Source organism: Canis lupus, chromosome 9 (assembly GCF_048164855.1).
Source record: "Canis lupus baileyi chromosome 9, mCanLup2.hap1, whole genome shotgun sequence".
NCBI lineage: Eukaryota > Metazoa > Chordata > Mammalia > Carnivora > Canidae > Canis > Canis lupus.
Genome location: NC_132846.1, coordinates 39318925 through 39342242, shown reverse-complemented (window position 1 = coordinate 39342242; position 23318 = coordinate 39318925). Strand labels below are relative to the sequence as shown.

General features: G+C 42.9%; 1 protein-coding gene across 1 annotated transcript in view; it reads right to left on the bottom strand.

Annotated features, from left to right (window-relative positions):
• RHOJ (ras homolog family member J) overlaps window positions 1-23318 on the bottom strand; it is a 79211-nt gene that overhangs the window by 5131 nt on the left and 50762 nt on the right. Inside the window, exons 2-4 of the mRNA XM_072838865.1 lie at window positions 18094-18152; window positions 8162-8326; window positions 6098-6193 (exon numbers count right to left, since the gene is read on the bottom strand). Of these exons, the coding sequence (XP_072694966.1) occupies window positions 6098-6193; window positions 8162-8326; window positions 18094-18152 (320 nt within the window). The remainder of the gene's footprint in view (window positions 1-6097; window positions 6194-8161; window positions 8327-18093; window positions 18153-23318) is intronic.

The following is a 23318-nucleotide window of genomic DNA, read 5'->3' as shown; positions in this document are numbered from 1 at the left end:
AAGATAATGAAACTGTGGATTGGGGGATTATTGTGTAACTGTATTAATGTAACATTGTTTTGGACTGATGGTTCTGGGAAAAGTAGCACACAGATTTTGGGTGCGATTTGGGAAATTTGTGTGAGAAACAGAATCCAAGTATGAGGCAAGTATTTTGTTAACCGTGTATCAGGTGCTCTGAAGGTCAGAGAGAAGACTTCACCCTGGTTCAGGGAAAAGGCACAGCCATGTGATAGACATGACTGACAATAAGCCACCTCATTTATGACCTCCACAGGGTGAGATGGAAAACAGTCTCAAGGAAACATGACTTTCCTTACAGCTTCCTCTGCCTCTTGGAGCAAAGTGACCTACATAGTCAAATATTTAGAACAATCTGTAAGAGCTCAGGATTTGTGGATCCTTGTTTAGATATACATGTTAGCAATCTGTGACATACTTTGTCAAGATGATTTCTTTTCCAGAAATAAAAAAAGCAAACCCAGAGATTGAGGAATACAAACTGAGAGAACATGTTTCTCATAGCTTTGTTAGAGCTGAAATTTATCATCCCAAAGCTGGGAAATTTATCAGGCATGTGCAGAACATACAAGAGTCTGACAAGAAGAAATTAAACAAACAAAACCCACAGTGACCAACTGAGTGAAGGAAAACTACCCCTTCTTCCAGGTTGTCCTTGTGGAGGTAGGACAGGTTATAGAATAAAATAGAGTGTAACTGGAAGCCATAAAGGCAAAGAGGTCTCCCCAGCCATAGATGCATCTGAGAGGCACATGAATTTAGCAACAACTATAGTTTGCTGAGCTGGACCTCATGTTTCATTGGTTCACTTAATGGTAGTAAGAGCTTTGCAAGGTGAGTCTGTCATTACCCTCATCTGCAGCTCAAAAAACACATGCCAGAGAGAAGAAGTTACCTCCGGAAGGGCACACAGCTAAAACAATATCGGAGGTCTGAATTTGTCTGTCCCCTAAGCCAGAGTCTTAACCACTCTGTGAGGCTGCCATCTACCAAATGAAAAAAAAAAAAAAATGTGGCCGAAGGAAAAGAACTAATGAAATAATCGAGATGTTGTTTTGGATGTAGTGAGGGTGTTGAGAGAGGACGAAAAGAAAGAGTAAGGCATTTCCTATAAGTGGAGAGAAGAGAAAATATTAGTGGAATAAACAGAATAAGCTGGCATCTAAACAATAAGCTAATAACTGAGAAGAACTCTCTTTTAAGAATTAGGAAAGGTATAGGCAACTTGAAAGCCAAGAAAAGGAAAAAGAACCCAACAGCTTGTGAGATAAATTTCATCATAACAAATTGCTCAAAGAGGAAAAATCTGTCTAGGCTGGATAGATTTGCAGTTGATTTTTTGGTAAGGCTATAAAGCAGAGATTGCCAGCTCAGGGATGGGTAGATAATGTGAGTGCACTGCTTGAGCGTTGGTAATATGGAGTGGTGGGGATTGTGACAAATTGAAGAGTATGTTCCTTGTTTAAAAGACTGTTTAAAGGGGATCCCTGGGTGGCTCAGCGGTTTAGCGCCTGCCTTTGGCCCAGGGCGCAATCCTGGAGTCCCGGGATCGAGTTCCATGTCGGGCTCCCGGCATGGAGCCTGCTTCTTCCTCTGCCTATGTCTCTCTCTCTCTCTCTCTCTCTCTCTCTGTCTATCATAAATAAATAAAATCTTTAAAAAAATATATTAAAAAAAAAAGACTGTTTAAAGGTTGCAGTTGATGAAGTCCTAGCCTAGTGTTGCCAGACCTTCAGATTTTTTATTTTTAGAAGCCAGAAGTGTGTATCTTCATGGAAAGTTTCCGTTGTTCAATGTCGGCCACTAAATCACATTAAAAATACACATGTAGACTGATGAAAGCATTTGTGAGTGAAATCTGGCTCATCGCTTGCCAATGCACTCTCTATGCTTTAAAGGATGCCTTTACATGCACTTGTCTTTCTATTTGGAATTTTTTCCTTCCTAGTCTCCTACTTTGTCCACCTGACAAACTCGTCCTTATCCTTCAAACCTGGCTCAGATGTCACTGGCTCTGAGAAATTGTCTCTGAATCCTCCTTCCCTGAATGTGTCCATCACTACCCCTCTCTGCTACCTCAGTACTAAGTATTCATGCAGGGGACATGAGGGAAGGGGCCATGGGCCTCTTGAAGGAAGGCATTTCATTCTTGCAACCCAGACTCCAGCAGTGAAGTGACCAATCAATTTTCAGTGACCATGAGAGAAGAAAGAAATGGCCAGCACAGAAAACAAGGAGGTTAACGGTGACTTTTGCAGTCAGTAGGTGGGTATTAAAGATTCCAGTTGATTAAGATGACTGAATATTGAGGAGTGCCTGGGTGGCTCAGTGAGTTAAGTGTCCGACTCTTAGTTTCGGCTCAGGTCATGATCTTGCCATCGTAGAATCAAACCCCGCGTCCGGCTCTGCACTCAGTGTGGAGTCAGCTTCAGATTCTCTCTCCCTCTCCCTCCTTCTCTCTCTCTCTCTCTCAAATAAATATATAAAATCTTAAAAAAAAAAGGTATCTGAACATAGATTACAGGATTTCTGCAGTAATTTTGCTGCTTTAAACCCACTGGTGCATGCATGTCACAAAGCCAGCCGGAAATAGGTACAAAGACAAACAGTGAGAAAACCAGTAAGAAAGACACAGGGTGAAGAAGATAGCAGAGCAAAAAGAGGCCAAAGGCTGCAAAAGGGAAAATGTTTTGTCAAGAAATACCTTAGGAAGTTGGAACTTAGAAAATCATGTTTAGGTTGCATCAAATGGTATTGGGAAAGAGAATGCACAAAGAATTATATTCTTAGAGCTAAAGTGTAGCAAAGTGTCCTGCACATGCTAGGTGGTCAGTGAGTTACTGACAAGCACACCCAGTAGCAGTAGCCATGTGCGCAAATGGGGAAAGCTGGCTGGAGATTAAAAGATGCAATAATGGCAGGAAGAGGGAGAATAAAACAAGTAGAGGGATAATGATGAATATTTATTATCAATTGATACAAAATATTTATGTAAATGTGGTTGACTTTTGACAAGTGTAAGGAATTGTAAATATGCATGATGTTAAAATATCCTTTAAAAATAAAATGCCCTTTGAGGCTAAAAGGAGATGATAGATGAAAAATGCTTTGGAAGTTGAAAAGTCTTGAGCAAAAGGAATTGGATATGAGAAATTTTAACATGCAAAGCTTTTAAACTATGGGAAGAATGTGCACATTAAAATATGGGGCTTCAGTGTATAAAAAAGAAGCCCCAAACCTAAGGGTTTCTTTTCAGAATAGAGGAGGGAAGAAGAGCATAGTGGGAAAAGCAGTTTCATATCCCAGCTCTGCCACTTTCTAGCAGTGTGACCTTAGCCTCTCTGGGCCTCAGTTTCCTCTAGGAAAGTGGAAATAATAATACACACACCTCAGGGGGTTGCTGTGAGGATTAATTAAGACAAGGCATGTGAAGTGCTTGGCATAAAGCCTAGCGCACTGCAAACACTCCATAGATACTAGCTGTTATTATAAACTACTTGAAAGGAAAGTCAGGGAGCAGAGAAACTTAAAGCATCTCTATAATTACATGTATTGTGATGAAACAAGTTAAACTCTTGCTTGGATTTCTTCTAAATTGGATTTCGTAAGCTAAACATGATTCTCTCTGTATCTGAGAGCAGTTGCTAGGAGAAACTGGCAAAAGGCAATAAAGTGGTGAACTCAGCCATTGTTCCTAAAATTAGTATGAAACAAGATGGGAGGCTTTGGAGTGACTTCTTTTCAGAGGGAAAAACAACCCCCTAAATGAGAAGTTAGGCCAGGACACTGACAACATGATGGTGGCGCTAGGACAGAAGCGAGGCACACAGACCAAGCTCCTGCAAAATGCTGATTCTCCCGGGGGACCTCCTCGTTGTGAAAAATGCATAGCTGGAAATCACATATACTTGTTGGTGGAGTTATTTGTCTATGCGCCTTAGTGAGGGAAGTTTCTTTCTTTCTTTTTTTTTTTTTTTTAAGATTTTGTTTATTTATTCATGAGAGACACACAGAGAGAGGCAGAGACATAGGCAGAGGGAGAAGCAGGCCCCATGCAGGGACCCTGAGGCAGGACTGGATCCCAGGACCCCAGGATCATGACCTGAGCCAAAGGCAGATGCTCAACCACTGAGCCACCCAGGTGTCCCTTAGGGAAGAAAGTTAAGCTGAATGTGTGAGGAAGAGGTTGAGGAACCTATAGACATGTATCCATTTTACAGAAGGCAAAATAAATGGTTGGAGGAGACCATGGTCAGGTACGCAAGGATGACATCCCCACATCTGAATTAGAGTTGCTTGGGGGATTAACTGCTGCACGAATCCAACATGTTCATCTCCCCAAGACTCTTATTTCCTCACCTGCAAGATGAGACACACGCTATGTGCTTCAGAAAATTACCTGGAGGCTGAAATGAGGCCGAGCCTGCAGAGTGCTTAGTATCCTAAGAACTCAATGAATGGCTCATACTGGTAGTTATGACATGATATTCACAGAAGTAGGAAGTGTTGTCTCAACAATTTGTGACACTTTCTCATGTATCACGACCATAAAAACATAATTCTATTTAATTCACTTCGGTTTGAGTGTATCACTTAGTCATGGTGCCTGTAAGAACATTTTAAGAAGAGAAATGCATACATCTTTGTTCATGAATTTGTAGGTAATATTCTTCTTGACTGGTTTAAAAGGGTGACTCCTTCTCTGCCCAGTGTATGCATTTTGCAGGGTTGGTTACTTTAGAAACTTTAGTCACTTTAAGATTTTATTTATTTATTTATTTGAGAGAGAGAGAGAGAGAGAGAGAGCGCAAGTGGCAGGGCTGGGGGGTGGGGCAGAGAGAGACTCTCAAGCAGACTCCAGGCTGAGCTTGGAGTGCAACTTGGGGCTCGATCTCATGACCATGAGATCATGACCTGAGCTGAAACCAAGATTCAGATACTTAATCGACTGAGCCCCCCAGAAACCCCTAGAAGCTTTAGTTACTTTAGAAAAAGAACAATTTCTAAAACCTCTGGCCCGGGTCTGTGGGTTTGTGACTAAATCAGTGAGGAGGTGGACTCAGATTATGGAAATATGATTTAAAAGCCTCTTCGTGTATAAAACAGCTCCTCCACTTGTCCCCATTTTATTGTCTGCTTTGGCACACACATCTTGGTGGTAATCGGGAGACAAAGATTTGGTCTTACGTAATTTCCCCATCAGAATCACCATTCACGTTAAGCTCTCAAGAATGAAGAAAGGTTGGTGAAAACAGTTCCAGCTGTGAGCTAGTTGATATTATTCTGTCAGCAGCCACTTGGATTCTCCAACTGGTTACCTTCTGCTCTATGTTACTCTTCTAGATACTGTTTGTGACATAATCCAGTGTCCTAAGTGGCCATTCATTACATGGGGAACAGATATAACCCTGCCAGACGCTAATCCAAGTTTTTCCCAAGGAAATCACAAAATGCCTTTTATGGGGTCATTTCAATGAATTACATTGATAATAAGCAGTGAGATATACAAATATATACCTAATGACTCACTTTATTCATACTAAATAACAGCAACTGGATATTCTAAAGGTTGCTAAATCAGATGATAAGTGCTTCAGCAGTTTAAATTCACCAAGTTTGTTTCTTTCTTCTTTCTTTCTTTCTTTCTTTCTTTCTTTCTTTCTTTCTTTCTTTCTTTCTTTCTTTCTTTCTTTCTTTCTTTCTTTCTTTCTTCCTTCCTTCCTTCCTTCCTTCCTTCCTTTCTTTCTTTCTTTCTCCTTCCTTCCTTCCTTCCTTCCTTCCTTCCTTCCTTCCTTCCTTCCTTCCTTCCTTCCTTCCTTCCTTCCTTCCCACCTGCCTGCCTGCCTTCCTTTCTTCCTTCTTAACAAGAAACTGACAACAGTGGCTGGGAAGAACACTAACCAAATGGTCGGTCCCTTCCAGCCTAACTAAAACAGGGGGGGGACAGCATGAAGCAGACAGAAGACCCACGAACACGTACTTTAAAGCAAAAGCCTACGGAGCTCACCCATTCCAAATCATACACCAAATTCTTCTCTTAGCATATATTTAAAATTAAATTCAAATCTGACTCTACCGCTTTTGCAAGCTTCACACCATGCTCGTAGGTGAGGGGTTTCTCTTTCATATACAGCAAACGGGCCAAGGTTTTGGGGTCATCTCGGAGATCAATCTGGCAAAAAAAAAAATACACATGTGACCAACTCACATATTTTTTCAGACCTAACCAGGTATTTTAAACTGTGATATGGTAGAGATTCCCCTCTCCCTCTTAAGATCTATGAAGTTGCTCACTTTTCTTTAAGGAGGCACATACACATGTCCATGTTACATCTAAAAAAGTAAAGTGTTTTCTTTGTAAGTAAACAGCAGGCTTTCCATGTGTTTTCTTCTTCAAAAGCAAGTCCCCCGAGAGCTGAGGACTTACTCCTGAGGTTGTCTGAGGTGTTTTTGAAATTTCCTATTTATTTTTAGATCCCGCTTATAGGAAATGCACGATGATCGATCGGTCTTATTACCTTACAGTGATGCCTCATTTGATCCGAAATTATATTACTCATTTCTTAATAGTCTATTTCCTGGCTCTGAATACATCTTTGTCTTCACCCTCATGGGGATAACGATTTGCCTTCTGTTGGAATATTCTAAGGACTGTCACTGCAGGCTCTGAAGGCACTTCCTCAAGAGGAACTCCCAAAGGGTCTGCTCAAGGAATACGTGTTAATCTTTTCAAAGGTAGAACTGCTTTGAAAATGGTATATACATTTGGATTAGTTTTGGTAATTTAATTAAATATTTTAGTTGCTTTAAAATCTCACTGTGTATGTGAACCTATGCATACATGAATGGGTGTAAATGTGAGCTTGAATTTTAAAGAAAAACCAATGTATTCATCTATTAGAGGTCCATTTATAAGCACATTGCTCAGCTTTCCTAATTTGTGGGTTTCTTCTTGTTTAGTCCTGATTGCTCAATGCAGTGCCCGCCGATGATAAAGCAGGCTCAAATGGCACAGAGATGCTTCTGTCCTGTCACATATTTTGGCAGCAGGGATGTAGGCCTTACCTATATGGTCGAACATTATCATCTGGAATTAAGGTAAAAGACTGCATTTAAAGAATTATCTTTCAGAATAGAAGCATTAACTCTACTCTGAGTTTTGGATATGTTAATTATCTGTCCATATCTTTTCTAGGAAGTACTTTTCTTTTATCATTTTTGAACACTTCTCTTTGTCAGAGTATAAAATGATGTATAGAAAATAGGAGCATATGAAACAGATAACAATAAAACCCATCAGTATTATTACATTTCTGTGTCTTTGGATAGTAATTTAAGTTTTAACATAGCAAAGAATAAAATCCTTTCAAAACTAGAAAAAAGTAGAAACAATCTTGAACACATTTGTGCAATTGGCTTACTGTTGGAAATTCAAATTATAGAACTTTATTAGCTTTCAAAACACTTCATAGCCTTTTACAATCACAGGTTTGTTTATCTGATACATCTGTTTTTAACTTCCCTCCTAAGATCTGTAAGACCAGGAGGTTTAAAGGGAACGGAGGAGGGAACCCTGGGTGGTGCAGAGGTTTAGCGCCTGCCTTTGGCCCAGGGCGCGATCCTGGAGACCCGGGATCGAGTCCCACGTCGGGCTCCCGGTGCACGGAGCCTGCTTGTGTCTCTGCCTCTCTCTCTCTCTGTGACTATCATAAATAAATAAAAAAAATTAAAGGGAACGGAGGAGTCAATTTCTGTCTTCCTTCTCCAGTGGTGTTAAGGAGCTCCTGTTATCAGGTGCTCATTCTGACTGCTGGAGTCATTTTGACATTCACACCCATTTTGTGACTTTCAAGCAATTGTAGATTTCAGATATGAAAAATATTAGGTAGTAAGTGTGATTGACATCCCCACCTCATTCCTCTGGCTCAGGGCTGGAGAAGGGTGTCTGCTTCAAAAAGTACTTTGTTATTTAAAATAAAAAGCAGAGAGGGCTGTCTATCGAATTGATATATCCGAGACTCTCTTATCTCTTGGTGAAAGAGGATGCTCAAGAGACACCTAAAGGGTCTTTCCTTTTGTGCTGCCCTCCTGCCCCTCCCCCCCCGCCCCCCCCACCATCTCTGCCATCGCCGCCTCTAACCTGAGTCCCTATGAGGACATAAGGCACATGAGGCATGCAGTCCTTCAACTCCGGGACCCATTCCTCCTGGACGTTGTGGTAAGAGGCAGGATTTACGACGGAGAAGCAGATCAAAAACACATCCGTGTTGGGGTAGGAGAGTGGCCTCAGCTGGTTGTAATCCTCCTGCAGGAAGAGCAAAGAGTTTGTGCAGCCTGGGAAAGGGCGTTCCCCTACAATTGAGTGTCCTGAGCCAGGATTCCCCTGCAGGGCCCTAGGACTGGGTTCCTTCCCAGCCCTGGGATCTGGTGGTTGCCTCCAGGTATTGCTAGAAATAGAGGAGCCATCAGTCAGGAAAACACCCTTCCTTGTGTAAAGAGATTATAAATTGCCCCCTTTTAAAGAACTTAAAGAGAACTTTTTTTTTTTTTAGCAGCTTCGGTGAGATAATTTACATACTATGAAGTTCACCCATTTTTTTTTTAAAGTTCACTCATTTAATGTATGTAATTCAATAAGGATTATTGCAATATCCTGTTGCATTGGAACTATGCTGTATCGAATGATTTAAATTAGTGCAGCATTGGCCAAGGCACAGCAATTCTCTTCCTAAATATGCAATTTTAATTTAGAATAAGCTAGCTATAAATGTAAAGCAAACAGCTGTTGCCAGATCAGACCCCACAATTTTGTAGAAATGTATTTTGTGAGAGTTTAAAGTCCAGATTTTGAGATTTCCTCTTACGTCTACCTAGAGGCTATTGTGTGGCCTAATAAATAAAATACCATATTAATTATTTTTCCCCCCAAACACTATTCATACCAGAATATGCTCTAAGTGAAGAGTTCCTGGTTACATAAGTTGTTGGTATATATACTGTTTTAGTGTAAAATGATAAAGACAAAGTAAAACATTGGATCATCTCAACTTTGGGAAAAAGTCAGCAGGTACCTTTTGTACGTGAAGTGTTTCAGGAGGTTCCAAGGTAAATCTGCTATTTCGATATAACATTTTATATCTTCATAGAATTTAGTAACACATAAGCCAAAAGTAATTTTATTTATGTTGTATACTTATACCATGTGTATATACTATGTATACATACGTGTTTGCACATACCACAATTGACATGGTAGTCAATTACATACATGCATACTTTATATATGTATGCACACTATGTACATGCACATACTATACATGTTTAGGGCAACCAAACCTGCATATTCACACTTAATCACATACATAGACATGGACAACATAACAGTTCATTTATTAGGATTCTGATTACTCTCCCTAACATTTCAAGCAAACTATAAAACTCATATATGCTCATTACAAAAATTCAAACATTCCCTAGAGTAATCCAGAGAGTAGAAGTGAAAATTTGTTTTCACCTTCTATGTGATCTCTAATAGTTTTTCATCTCTTCCCAGAGGAAGCTATGATTTAAGAGTATCCTCCTGAATATTATATATTTATAATAGATATAACAGAATAGACACGTATTTAGTTTTTTTTTAAAATTGATTGCATAGTTCATATTGCTGTGCCACTTGATCTTTAAAACTTAATATGTCATGGATATTTAAAAATATCAGTCTTGCCAACTTTCTATTGACTCTCATGATGTCTTTATAATAAGAGAATATGTCCATACATGGACACGTGTGACTGGAAGGAAGTCCCTTAGCGTGTTGAGTATGGCATCTCTGGTCAATGGGCATGCGCTGATCTATTGTTAAGCTACTTCAAGTGCCCGGTCCTCAGGGACTCTGGAACACATGGCTGCAGCTATTACCACTGCTAATCCCACTAGAATCTCAGCAAAGGTTTTTAATTACCTAACCAAAATCAGGGCAAGATGGCAAGGATGCTGAAAAATCCTAAGTTCTCTTTATACATGAACCCTGTAACCAAACCTTCTTGCCCACCATCTCTGCCCTGCTTTCCTTTTGCTCTGGGGCTTTTCCTTAGGATGCAGCCATGAGGCTGACAAGCCAAGACTCTTCTTCCCAGGCCATAACTTACAGCTGTGCACAATACCACCTGCTCTCTGCCATTTCATCCTCCCATCTGGATTGTGATAAATGGATCAGGGACCATGCTGTTTTTTTTTTTTTTTTCTTTTTCTCATGCCCTACTTATACTCTGTCCACAGCAAACAGTCCATAAATGCCGTTGACTGATTGGCTGACACCAGGTCTGCAGTGACCTGCAAATAAACACGTGGCTATTCCGTGGGTCATTTATGGCAGAGTTTTTGTTAGAATCACCCGGGGAGATTTGAGAATATCTTGACACCCTGCTAGCCAACTACCTGCCTCTCTCCCCACACTCCAGGACCAATTAAATAACAATTTTTTGAAAGAGGGCCTGGGCATTCCAGTCTAATCAGTTTGGAATTGGCATGGAGTTGAGAATACCTGATTTGCATTGTTCTTATCTTCACAATCACTGAGGATGCATCAAGGGCTTAGCACGAAGGGCCAGGCATTGTTTCAGTCACTTACTTGCATTACCTTGTTGAATCTTCACAGTTGCACTGGAGAGGTAGTAGCATCCACAATCATATTTCATAGAAGAGGAAGCTAAGTTTTAGAGAAGTTCAGTAATGAACTAATGTCTCAGAACTATTAAATACTGGGATGGATTGTTTAGCCCGAATCCAGCAGCGGTTCTTAATTGTGACCACATTATTTGCTTCAGCTCAGAACCTCAAGTGACAGGTTAAGCATTTTTTTTTTTTTAAATTAAGTTATCTAGGAATCTTAATACAGACTCATGCTTTACCCAGGAATCTAAGAAATGTGGGACCTTGCATGTTTTAGATCGATTCGTGGCCTGCAATTGCTAGAAATTACCAGCAGATGGAAGCAGATACTGTATATTTAAAACCTCAAAGTCCTAAAACCAGAAACTGTACAATCAGAAGTGTCACAACTAGATAAGGTAGGAACAAATAACTGGTGGTCTGAATGGATTGTGTTTATTTGATTCTATACCCAGAAGCTATCAAAGCAATTCTGCTTACATTCTGGAAGAGTTAGGAAGCCCATGGATTGAGAATGTGAGAGGAGTCTGGGGTTTTGATCCTTTCTTTACTCCTGGCAGGGTAGCCAAGGCCCTCCAGCTGAGTGACCTTCCACTTTGTCCTTCGCTGGGGTTTATCTTGCTCTGTATTCTGGATATCTCTTCTGTAGAAGCCTTAGTTCTGCTGTGTAACTCCAGTCAAAAACCTTGATTAATTTTCTCCTGTGCATGTAGCACTGTTAAAGAAGCTATATGAAGCTGATAAGGTCAGTAAGAATTGATTCTTCCCTTGCGGGAAAGAAAAGGAAAATATAGAAGTCACTCAATTTATTTGCAAGTGAGACAGGCCAAGTTTCTCTTGCTCTTGGTTAGCTCTGTGATAATAATGTAGAATATTTATTTACTCGAATCGGAAGAGCACAAATCAGAGTAGGAAGAGGCCTTTGAGATCCTTTAGTGCAGTGGCTCCCCAGGTGTGGTCGCTGCCTAGCAGCCTTGGCCTGGGAGCTTGTAAGGAATGCACATCTTCAGGCCCTGCGCAGCTCTCCTGTGGCTGTGGCCCTGGGCAGGGGCTTTACCAGCTGTTTTGCGACTTTGTCAGGTGACTTTGTTGCAATTCAAGTTTCAGAACTACAGGTTACTGTACTTCCCTGTCCCCTCTGCTGATTTCAAAGTCGAAGAAGCCAAACTCTAGACAGCTTGAGTGATTTCATCAGAACTGATCAGAATCAAAAACACCTTTAAAGAAGCCCTCACATCATGGGCTGGCAGGGCTCCTGTTGGCCCCCATTAGCCACAGGCTGCAGTGATGACACATAGCAGGGGGTTCAGAATTAATAAAGGGAAGTGTCCTCTTGAGATTGAGTGCTGGGCGGGTGGTGGGAGGTTGGGGGATTTGAATTTGTACCAGCTGATAAGTTTTCCACAATAGGGCACATTTTAAGCCTAGGTTGGATGACCACATGTTGAGAGGATGTAAAGGAACTCTGAGAAATGGATAAGTGGTTTAGCTGGTATTTGAGGCCGCTTAACAATGTTGAAACTGAGGATGGAAGGCTGGTGCTTGACTGTTTCTGGAGGAGACAGCATCTCAATCTAAAATTGCCACTCGAGTAGGGCTTTGGAGGGCTAAAATGGACAAGGGGGCTGAGGTGGATGGGGAGGGGCTCAGGGGATAGGGAGGGATTTGGGACTTTAGGCTCTTGAGTACCAACTTCACCCTGAAGGCGGAGCACTGGTTTGCAGACAGATCTGGCACTTTCGGATGACTATGGGCCACTCTTGGGAAAGAGCAGTTCAGGGGGAGCCTCACTGGATGGCCACACGCCTTCCGTATAGTCTGGAACAGCCAGAGCATGATAGTCCAGGTAGTGAGGAAGAGAAACAATTTGACCAGTCCTTCACAGACTTTAGGGCCCCTTGAATCTTGTTAACGTGCAGCTTCTCATTCAGCAGCAGGTCTGGGATGAAGCCTGAGAATTTATTTCTAACAAGTTTCCAGGTGATACTGATGCTCTGGTCCAGGGATCACACTCTGAGTGACAAGGAGAGTTGTACTGAGTCTCTCCTCCCCAAGCCCATCTATCCCTGATGCATATTCAATTGGAAATAGAATTCTGCTTCCAAGTCCTCTTGGGTTTAGTGACATTTATCTTGGATTTTAGCATAAGTCTCATTTTCATAATTCTCCCATAAGTACTCTCCTATCTGTCAGTCTTGGTTTGGAAAATGTGAGCAACATCCAGAGGGTGGGAGTGTAGCATAGTGCTTAAGAGGCATGGGCTAGGGAGACATGTTCTCTGGGTTCAAATCCCAGCACTGCCTGTGACTACTGTGTGATAGTAGGTAAGTTCTCTCTGCCTCAGTTTCTTTATCTGTAAAATGAGATTAATAACAGTGCTTGCCCCATAGGGTTGTTTGAGGATGAAATATTAGTATGTGTCGACCACTTAGAGCAACGTCTTGAATGTATTAAGTTCTTTAGTGGTCAAGAGTCCATCCTGTCAACAACAGCTGCAGTGTCCCTGCCCTCAGTGGATACCAGGGCTGAATCTGAAATTAACTTTTTCTAAACTGAATTGTAACAGGACCCACGTGCTTACATACTCTAATAGCAATAGCATTCTGAATCAATGTCCCTACAACCCCATATTCTTTTATAATTTGAGAAGTAAGATTGTGTCCTAAGGTTACTTTTACTGATAACTTGTCATGTGAGCAAACTTCTTTCTAATCTCCGGATTGCACACTTCTAAAACCACATTAAGGCACATATGAGCAAGAAAAGTTGAGTGGCTCATTGAGGAAAAACATTTGTTTTGAGGCGTTAGGCAAACTTTCCATGGAGGATTGATGCCAGATTCTGTGCTCCAGATGGCCCCATTGGGTCAGCCAATAGCAAAAGGGAAGGTTCATGTCCTTCCAAGTGGACCCTGGTTTGCCACTAATGAACCCCAATTATACTTGCCTCATGGGCCTCTTCAAACTCTTCAGGACAGAGGCACTTCAGAAACCAGAGCAGATGAAGACATGCAGTGTGTAGTCCTGGCTCAGGGAGAGGTGTGGCTGATGGCCTTTATACTCTCACACTTCCATGGTCACTGGTGACCACCGAGATGCTCGGGGCTGTGGTTTCTCAGTGACAGACACCCTTCCATGCTTGCCAACATACAGACAACCCCCTATCCTGAGGGGCTTGTATGCCAAGAACCCGGGGGGTTCACCCTGCTGAGAAGCCCAGCTCCTGATTCCAGGAGATTCTCACTCTTCCCTGGTGGTGCTGCCAACTGCCACTTTTGCAAATATGGCCTTTGAGATATGTCTATCCTGGAGTTTGGCCTGAGGGGCCACAGTCTGAGTAGAGTTTTGCCCACATGGCTCTTGTAGTGGAGGGCCCACTGACAGAAGGAGGCAAGATGTCTTAGTGCTATGGCTGGCTCCATTCTAGGTGGCCAGCAGCAGGATGAGAGGATGCCTGGCTCTGAGCCATGACCGGGGACCGAATGGTCCCCCAGCTTGGCATTCCTCAGTTGGCAGATGCCCAGGCTTTGCTGCAGCATCCCCACCCCAGCATCCTGTTCTCTACTTGGTCTCTAATGACGCACTTGAAACATACTGGCCTGCAAGTATGTCATGGAAAAGTCGGCTCTGGGACTCTTTGTAGCTGAGCCAAAGATCTGAGCTCTAGAAATCCCTTTCAGAAAAATTTTCAGTAATGCACTACTAGAGGCATGTGCTGTACAGCATAACCTGGCACGACCTCAATAGATTTGGCTTACAGGCCCAGCCTTATTGCCTCTCTGGTGTGAGCTGAGGGGTAATATGCAGAGTCAGTTTGTGAAGAATCCCTTCCCTCATTGCCTAACTTAATGTTTGGAATTCTATCTAACAGATGAACCAGAGTGCTGAAGACTTTGTTTTCAAAGGATTCTACTCAAAGTCCAAATATGTGTTTGTTTTAGGGATTTGGGGAGGGAGCGCATGTTGCGTAGGACCTGCCATGTGATAGGAGTGTATACATGTGACCTCATTTAGAAAGTGCTTGGCGCACTTCTGAAAGGCCAGGAGCATGCCTCAGGTGGGCCTGGTGGGGGCCGCAGTGGTGACCGAGGTACACTAGGGATGACAATGTGGACGGAGCCAGGTTAAATCGTTTTGTCTAGGGCTAACTTTGAGGGTGGTAATGCCAAGTTCCTATCACTTTGCTTTGCAGAATATGTGCCCCTTGAGGTTGTTTTCACTAACTCTGACCCATGATTAGCTCAAGACAAAGATGAGGGACACTGCTTCCTGGTTTATTCATGTGAGAAAATCTAATTATTCAATTACAGCAAGATAGAATTCTAGAGTTGGTTTCAGAGACTTTTTTTTCTTTTTTCTGTGGTTCAGGGATTAATCAGGTGGATCACCTCTTAGTAACTCTGACCATATGAGTATTTTTGAATTAGATGAATGTTCCTTAACCATGTGACCTCAGTGACATTTGCTGGGATATAACTGGAGACAGTGGAGGATCTTGCCTGAGGCTGGAAGTGGAAATTTGGGGATCATGTTTCTAAGTAAAATGTGTCCCAAAGCCTTATTGGCAGAGGTATAGAACCAGGGGGATCAACTCAGGTAAGGAGTATTTTCTGCTGCATCCTCCTGTTAGAGCCATGCTTTGACCACCAAAGACTTTATTGCATAAGGATCATGTAGGGGATCTTCTTAAAATGAATTTTTGGAGTCAATCGGCTGGAACTGGGGCCTGAGAATCTGCATTTCGAGCAAGCTCCCTGGTGATGTCGATGTTGCTGGTGGACCCCACACTTTGAGTGGCAAGGTTACAAAACAGTGATTCCTTTTTTTTTTTTTCAGCCCCAGGCTTGAACTCATGACCCTAAGATCAAGACCTGAGCTGAGACCAAGAGCCAGATGCTTAACAGATTGAGCCACCCAGGCACCCCCAGAACAGTGTTTCCTAAAATATGGTGTATAGACTAGTGGCAGCAGCACTAAGAAGCCTGTTAGAAATACAAATTCTTGGGCCTCATTCCAGACCTATAGAATCAGAAATTCTGGAAGTGGGCCCAGGGGCTGGGTGTTAGAAGGACCTGTACATGATTCTGATGTCTGCTCAAGTTTGAGAACCACCACTATTATACAAAATGAATTACATGTTACCCTTTAGTGTAACTCACACCAATATTTAATGATCCTTTGCTGCTGGAAGATCTTCCTTGGGTCTAGCCTCAAATCATTTTGTTTAATTACTCTAGGTCTTTTAGGCCTTCTTGAAGTAGTCTGTGAAAAGTCCTAATCATAGAATTTTAGGCCTAGAAGGAACTTTAAGATGTGTCCTGATTTCTTTACCCAAGCTGCATGCTCCCCAATGAATCTTGTCCACCTTTGAGCTTTCAAAGTAGCTGGTAGAAAGCATTAGAGGAAAGCATTAAGTTGAGGAAATATTTATAACCCACTTGTTGTGATATTTTATCAGTGCCCATCGCTTCTTCTGTGTCAGAGGTTTGGATCATTCTATTTTCTTCAATTTGGAGTTTGAGGATATTTTTATACTGCCTTAGAGCTTCAAGTCCTATATTAGTGTTATTTAAAATTTGTTCTAAAAAGGACAGCAGTGGGAAAGAATAATTAAACTCTACGGGAGCTTTTAAACAGTGTCATTGGATTGGAAATTAAACAGAGGCTTGGGAGGTTGTTCTGGGGACAATGAATGTGAAGAAGCTAACACTTGTCATGGATTGCTACAGAAGAAGGGAGCACTGGGTGGGAGCTTTCAGAAGGCGAGAGAAACAGAGAGGACTCAGAGTCAGGCAATAATCTTTGCTGTACTGAACTTTTCGAACTAGGTTATATTCATAAACTCTAAGTATGGGGATGAAGGGTATAAACTGTCCCTTTCGGGCTATGAGTTTCTGATGAATGGCAAGCCCTAATAACTAGATGACTGAATGAAAGTAGGCAGATTCGGTCCAAAAAGCAGTGTGCCTTTATCACCGGCAGGCTTTCTGGTGGAGGGGCAGTCAAGCAGCAGGTACACTGAGGCCGTTGTACCTTAACCCAGAGGAGCCAAACCAGTTTTCCAATTTAGGCATTTGGAGCATCCTTTCCTGGTTGTGTGTCTTGATATTGATATGAGAAGTCTCCTGCACTCCCCAATTCCTGAGAGTAGATGGCTAAAACAGTCATCTGCAAATGATGGGTAACTGACTAACTCTTAGGAGTCTTGAGTCTGGTGTATGATTTTCCAGGTTCCCCACTGTCCTGGCCTGCCCAACATCAGCCTCTGGTGTCCCACAGACATTTATACATGGTCCTTGCAGATGCACACAGAAATCCCCCAAAGAATGCCATTTATTATTATTTTTCTTAGTACAGAATTTTCAAGTTGAGCAAAAAGACGTATCTCCAGATAATTGTGGAAAAAAAAAAAAAAAAAAAAGGCCCAGACAAATGCATGACTACAAAGAACAATTACCAGGAAGCTCACAGTGGGAAAGAGCATGGTCAGTGTTCACTCCAAAGGACTTAAGATGTATGAGTTTGGACAGACTGAACAACCTGCTGATTTTGACCTAAATAAATGACCCAATGGTAACAAAAGCTCTATCAAAGAAACTGGGCCACAGCCATCAATTGCTTAACCCATGAATTTTGTAACACTAGAAACTTTTCATAGTGGAGTGTGGGGTGCAAGGAAAGAAAGATGAGGTGGCATTTTCATCCAAGTAAGGCATGTGCTAACTGAATAAATATTGAGGGTTCATTCTAATCTACAGCCTTCCATTATTGGTTGGCCACATTCTCCAACTTGAAGACACATCTCTGACAGAAATGAGAGTATTTCAAGAATCTTAGAGAATTTAGAGTCAACTTCCAGTTATTCAGCGGTCGACCCTCACTTTTGGAAACCATTCAGGATCCTGGCTTTTCTTCTTCCCAACACTTCATCCATCTCCCTACCCTACCCCCGCTCATTCTCCGTCCCTTTTTGGACTTTTCCATGGCTCATTAGCCAATTCAAATAAAGGCTGGGCAAAGAATATAATGTGAAAAAAATGGGTGAAACTAAAATTCATAAAATTGACTCATTAATCCCAATCTGGAATTGGTGTGGTTAGGAAGAACTTGAGACTCTTGGCCAAATTCATTATTTTAGTTATTGATGGTCATCCATCAATGAATGAATGAGTATTTGCCTACCAACACCTTGAGTAACATAATGATTTAGTTTTTTGTAATTATCCGTGTTATTAAGATATTAAGAATATGCCTTTGGTTCTCATTTAGATAGACAATAAATTTGTCCTGAGTGATCAGAAGAGGTAATAATATCTGTACTCTCAGTCTCCATGTGTCTAGCCAAATGGATCATTCTCCTCACCCCCCAAACCCTCAATGAAGCAAAATAGCAAAAAGGTACCTGTCCTGCAGTGTCATACAGTCCAAGCAGGTGTTGCTTGCCTCCCACTGTCACAGTAACTAGAAGGGAAGACAAGAGGAGAGTTTATAAATGCCAGCTTCAGTCAGGAGGCTTCACATTTCTCCATGCCAACATCTTCCTGGGCAGTAAGGACAAGCATATGCCTCACCCATGTAACATTCTAAACCAAGCTGACAGTGCGATTTCCAAATGCAAGGCAACCTTAGCCTGAAGTGAGAGCAGATGGGCTTGAGCAGATGGGCTCAAGTCCAAATTTCTCAACTGAGATGAATATTATCGGTGCCACGAGGGTACTCTGTAGGCTACTCATCGATCCCTGTGTAGGCCCTAGGATATCAAGCTAGTGAAAGGAAAAGGATGCTGGAAGCTTTCTTGGTTTGGTTATTTTTTTTTCTTTTGTTTTGTTGGGGCCATCTTTCAGGCTACAGAATGGTATGAGCAACTTCTCTGTTCGAAATCTCTTGGCTTTGGTCTGTCTCTGAAATGTTAATAAAATCATGAAACAAAGAATAATAACCCACCTACATATTTTATAGTCTATAAGGCAGGACTAAGAATGACACAAGAAGGGCTTAACATTTATTTTATAAAAGTTTTTCTTTTTTTAATGAAATAGTCCAGTGCTTTAGCCTAATTGATTTATTACAATACTGAATGTCAGTTGCAGGAGGAGATGTGGGATGGGTTTGCTTGCACAGACCTAAAGGGTGTACGTAGAGGGAAAAGTAGACAGTCTGATTTACCCAGCTGGCTTCCTGCCTTGCAAGTAATTGTGTCCATAAGGGAGAATTAATAGAGGGATACCAGCCACTCTGTACATGTCTGGGGATGAAATAAAGTCTCAACTTGTAACTAAACTGAGATCGAACACCAGGAATGCAAAAGTAATACAATCTCACAGTGGATGGAGAGAGTGAATTTAAATCCCACCGCCCCCCCCCCCCAAGCTCCATTTAATCTCATTTTAGAAAAAGGAAGTAAAATGTGAGGGAGAATGTGATTTTTTTCCCCCTACTTGATCAAAAAATGTGCAAGTGCAGCGTAAAGATAATTTTGGTTCTTCCAACTGTTGGCTGTGCAGGAAAGAAAGATCCACTGCTCAGTAACCTTTATCACGGCCTCTCTCACACATGCCCGCTGCCCGCCCCATTCTTCAGCCTGTTGCTGAGCCTCGCTGATTTGGTACTGATTTGACTTTTGTTTCCAGGACCCTGGGCTACATGTATGCTAAGTACATCTCAATGGCTCATTCTCTGAAAAACACTTGTTTAGAAGTGCTGTCTCCCTAGACACCAGGAACGATTTCTCTAATCTACCCAGATCAACATGTGTTCAGCCTGATAACATGGCTGCGGCCACTCAGAGGAGCTTCCAAATGTGTGTTTTCAAGTGGTGAACCCAGCTCCGTGCACCGCTGCTGACAATGCTGACAGAAGAGGGGCATCCAAACATTTTTGTTTCCTTTCACATGTCAGGCAAGCAATGGAAATGAAGGTGAGACTGTGTGGCCCAGAGCTTTGTCTTGTTTTATTTTCCCCTTCCTACATGCTCAGAACCCAGTCAGATGTTCCCGAAATCTGCCTAAATGGTTTCTTTAATGACCAATTCACTACCTAGTCATGGATCAGGAATGAAGGGAAAAAATCCAACCATTACAACATGGAATTTCCGGCCTCTGGTGAGCCCAGTACACACAGGTCAGGGGCAGCTGTTCTGGAGACCCTCCTGGAGCCTCCCACGACCTACAGGCCCAGGGCCATCTGTGGAGCGAGCTGCAGATGCGAGTCATCCTCACGGCCCTTTGGGCACTGTGGATATTCCTGAGCAATGGCTCTGACCTTTGTCATAGGAGCTCTGGGGCCTTTCCCTCTGGCCTGCTCTCCCGTCAGCTTCACTCTTCTCTCCCTTGGCAGCTTTGACAGCCGGAACTTACACCAGGCCCGGGGGAGTGCAGGCCCAGTGAGGCTGGGCTGTGGGAGGAGGCTCTGGGCAGTCTTCGCTTCAGTCTGTCCTTCCCTAACTCAAGGCTTTATTGAGTTCCTGGAGCACACTCAGTATTGGGAGTAGAAACACCAGATGTGATTCCTCCTGTCATGGAGTGCAGGGACGAGCGGTTCATGGGCAGAGCCTGGGCACCGTGACATGTAGCAAACACTATGCCGGGGCAGCGTGGAGGAGTGTGGGGGCACACAGTAGGGACATCACTGTATTACTGTGCGTGTGTGCACGTGCGTGTGTGCCGGTGGGGGTGGGAACGTGCAGGGGCACTGCTGCTTGTGTGTGCGTGTGCTACACACACACACACACAAACACACTCTCTGCTGGAGCTTCATGGCTGTGAGTCACTCAGGGTTTACTGGGGGATGTGGGCAGGAATAGGTGAGCATGCAGGGTCTGGCTGCCCTGACTCACTAATTTTGATTTTTTTCTGAAGGCTTTGTTAAGCTGTGAAAGTCCCCAATTCTTTTTCCTGAAGAAAGTAAAAGAGAAGGACACCTGGGTGGCTCAGTGGTTGAGCATCTGCCTTCGGCTGATGGCATGACCCCCAGGACCTGGGATGAATCCTTCCTGGGGCTCCCTGCTCAGTGGGGAGCCTGCTTCTCCCTCTGCCTGTGTCTCTGCCTCTCTCTCAGTGTCTCTCATGAATAAATAAATAAACTCTTAAAAAAAAAAAAGAAAGTAAAAGAGAAGGAATTGAAGTAATTTCCTGTACCAAGGCAAAATGGTGGGAGGAGGGAGGATGGCATTTTTCAGGTGGAAATCTTGCTGGCTTTCAGCTTTGCTGGGTAGTGGCTGTGTGTTCTGTGTATTTGGACAGCCCTGGTGGAAGGATCCTAAGGGAGCTTGTACCTCTGTCCCTGGAAATCACTGTTCTTCTCTCTTCTCTGCCCTGTTAGTCTCCCATTTTACTGGAAGGCAGATAAGCAGATCGCACAGATGACGCTAGGGAATACCAAGGGATAGATCCAAGCATTAATCATACACTGTCGAGAGTGCAGATGGCTTTGTGAATCCATATCTTAAAGTAGCAGGGGATGCCTTATTGCCAACCTGTATCCTACAAAGTTCCTCAATTTGGAAACAAATCAGTCATGACAGCACAGAAGGTAGGTGTGCCCTAAAATGCTAACAGCAAATGTAGTGAGGTTGAAAGAGCAGGATCTTTTAAGTCAGATGGTTCTGTGTTCAATACCTATCTTTGCTATTCACCATCTGAGTGATCTTGGGAAAGTCACCTAACATCGCTGAGCCCCTCCATTCTTATTTGTTAAAAATGGAGATAACATCACCTATCAAAGAGAGCACTTGTGAAAAGCAAATTAAGTGAGAAAATGACTGACACACAGCCTGGTCCACAGTAAGTGCTGAGCAATTATTACCTTCCCTCCTTCACCAAATGCTTCCCGAACCTGAAGTAATGGCAGGCTCTCCACTGAACAGCCAGGGCACATAGCTGGTACAAAAATTCATAATGTTTGTGAATTACTGGTCACTCTCTACCCTACATGATAGCTACTTACATCCGAGTCTTATATCTCCCACTGGATAGGAAGACCCTTGAGGACAGAATCTCCATATTTCCTATCCTGCGCAGGCCACAGCCGGATCCCTGGTATATGTGGTTGATGCTGAACACATGGTACACAAGTGGAACACCAGGGGCAGTTCAGAGGGAAGAAAGTCCTTCAAAATGTGCCAAGCTGCAGCTTGAAGCTCCCTGCAAGGCACTAACTGCTAGGAAGCACCTGCAGCCAGCAGATCTGTTGGCAGGCCGTGGTCAGGCTAAAATCCCAGATCACCAACTATTCTTGGAGCTATTAGAGTTGTTTACCGAGCTTAGAGGGGTTTTAAAGAGAGCAGGCCAAATGACCTGCTAATGGCTCAGTTGGTTCTCTCAGTAAAGTGTGAGGAGTTGTCAGTGACCTGTTAAGATGTAAAACGAGGGCCTTCTTTAGATCCATTAAACTCTTTGCTTCCTTGTGTTCCTTTGGGCAGATGGGAGTGGTTAATTTTGTGAGCTGGATGGGGTGCTAATGAAGTCTAAGTCAGGGGTTTGCTCTCTTAAAGGATCAGTGAGTTTCACCCAGAAAGAAAATGTCCCAGTCGGGCTCTGAGCCTACTCCCCTCGGCATTTCAGTCACCTCGCGTCTGCCCCTGTGTGTGTCATTTGCAAACCTGGATGAGGAAGTGTGGATCGTTCCTGGGAAGCCAGCTCTGACCAGCAGCCCAGCCCATCAGAAGCACCAGGAAACTGATCCAGAGTCCCTCGCTTGCTAGCTGATGGGCTGGCCATCTCGTGTTCCAAGAGCAGTCTTTTGAGGTCGACATGATGAATCCAAAGAACTGAAATAGTGGGAATGCCAGGTCAGTTGGGAGGAAGCCGCCCTTCCATCCCCAGCACCTAGCCAGCTGTCTGCATGGCTTATGTGGAGTGTACTCTATTTGGGAGGTTGGATGAGGCACATTCGACGAGGTGCCTGCATGCAATGCCGTACAGGTGCTATTTTGGAGGAAGAAACACTAGATTATATACATAGCAAGAAATAGAGTTTTAAGCAAGTTGAAAACGTGTTCTCAGGTGAGCATAGGGTGAAGATAGGTCAAAGATTTATTGACTCATTGGTGAGAGAAGCGGTAAGATGACAGATCTTGTACAAGGAGCATTTTGAAGAATTGACATGTACAGGTACTTAAAAAGCAAAATGTTAGGATGGAATGACTAGATTCAGTGGGAAACTAGTTGTTGTCCTATGGGAAAGATAACCTTCAGTGTTCTCTTTTCTACTAAACAGGAATTCTTTGCGTGTCTATCTGACAAGATTTACAAGTTAACATGCACCTTCAGAAAGTCTAAGCTTCTTTCTAGTTAACAGCAGGATCAACCAAAGGTACATTCCCCTAGATTATTGATCCCTGGGGGGAAGGGCACCCCAACATGGCAGCAAAAGGACAGTTTCATGCTCTTGGCCTTATATCTAAGCTTCAGGTAATTTTTGTTCATGTCTGAATCCAAGTCCCTGCTTTGTGACTCATTTGGTGAGAGGTTGGGCAAGCCAGTAGGTCTCTCTCACCTGGAAAGTAAACAAATCATGTTTACCCTAAGGGGGAATAAAAACTCTTTCTAAGCCGTTCAAAATCTGGGGGTAATCATTGCAACAGTTTGTCCGCGTCTAGGGGGCTGTAAGAAATGGAGAGTTTATTTA